This window comes from Cyprinodon variegatus, unplaced genomic scaffold, assembly GCF_000732505.1.
Source record: "Cyprinodon variegatus isolate N-32 unplaced genomic scaffold, C_variegatus-1.0 Scaffold386, whole genome shotgun sequence".
In the NCBI taxonomy this organism is placed as follows: Eukaryota; Metazoa; Chordata; class Actinopteri; order Cyprinodontiformes; family Cyprinodontidae; genus Cyprinodon; species Cyprinodon variegatus.
The window spans coordinates 514,490-515,302 of NW_015150839.1; the positions used below are offsets into that span (position 1 = coordinate 514,490).

At 45.0% G+C, this 813-nt stretch overlaps 1 protein-coding gene across 1 annotated transcript in view; it reads right to left on the minus strand.

The window, feature by feature from the left end:
• Nucleotides 1-813, minus strand: part of gbf1 (golgi brefeldin A resistant guanine nucleotide exchange factor 1) — an 83,936-nt gene that overhangs the window by 16,738 nt on the left and 66,385 nt on the right. Inside the window, exon 28 of the mRNA XM_015387147.1 lies at nt 296-521. Within this exon, the coding sequence (XP_015242633.1) occupies nt 296-521 (226 nt within the window). The remainder of the gene's footprint in view (nt 1-295; nt 522-813) is intronic.

Genomic DNA, 813 nt, shown 5'->3' on the forward strand with positions numbered 1-813 from the left:
CTGTGGCCACTGAGACAGGCCCGTGGCCACTGAGACAGGCCCGTGGCCACTTAAGACTGGACTGTGGCCACCGAGAATGGACTGAATCACTTAGACTAGGAGGTGGTCACTCAGTCTGGAATGTGGCCACTAAGACTACAATGTGGCCACTGAGTCTACAGGAAAATCTCTGCTGCCATGAAGAGTTGTTCTTTACAGTCAAAACAGATCCACCTTTAAACCTCCAGTGATTCAACCTTTACAGGATCCATGTTTTCAAAGATTAATAGAAATGGAAGCGGAGGACGGGTCGAACCTGTTTCATGGTCGGTGGTAGAGGAGCTGAGCTGGAAGGAGGCCGGAGGTCTGACTCCTGCTCCGATGCATTCCAGCAGGGAGAAGAGTGTGTACCAATCGTCTGTACAGTGGATGTTAGCTGCATTGGTCTTCAGCAGCTCATGGAGGCCATAAGCTATCTCCCTGCTCATCCTGGACAACACATGCGGCTTCATCATGAGGAGTAGACGCAGAGAGAGAAGGACCTGCAGACGAGGAGGGAAGAGGACGTTGTCATCCAACCAGCACGTTTAAATAGATCAGCATACTATTCTCAGTATACCAGAGAAGGAGGAGCAAACGAATACACTGTTGGCTTATAAATTATTAAGATTAATTATTGTATAAAATTATATAAAATATTTATAAATATCATGGCTTTTTTATGTGAGGAAAAGATAAAGATTCACTTGGTCTGAAAATACATCTCGCTAACTGTGGTAAAGAAACCAGAAAACTATGACGACTCCTCAAAGTTGTTGATTGGACGTTTCAAAA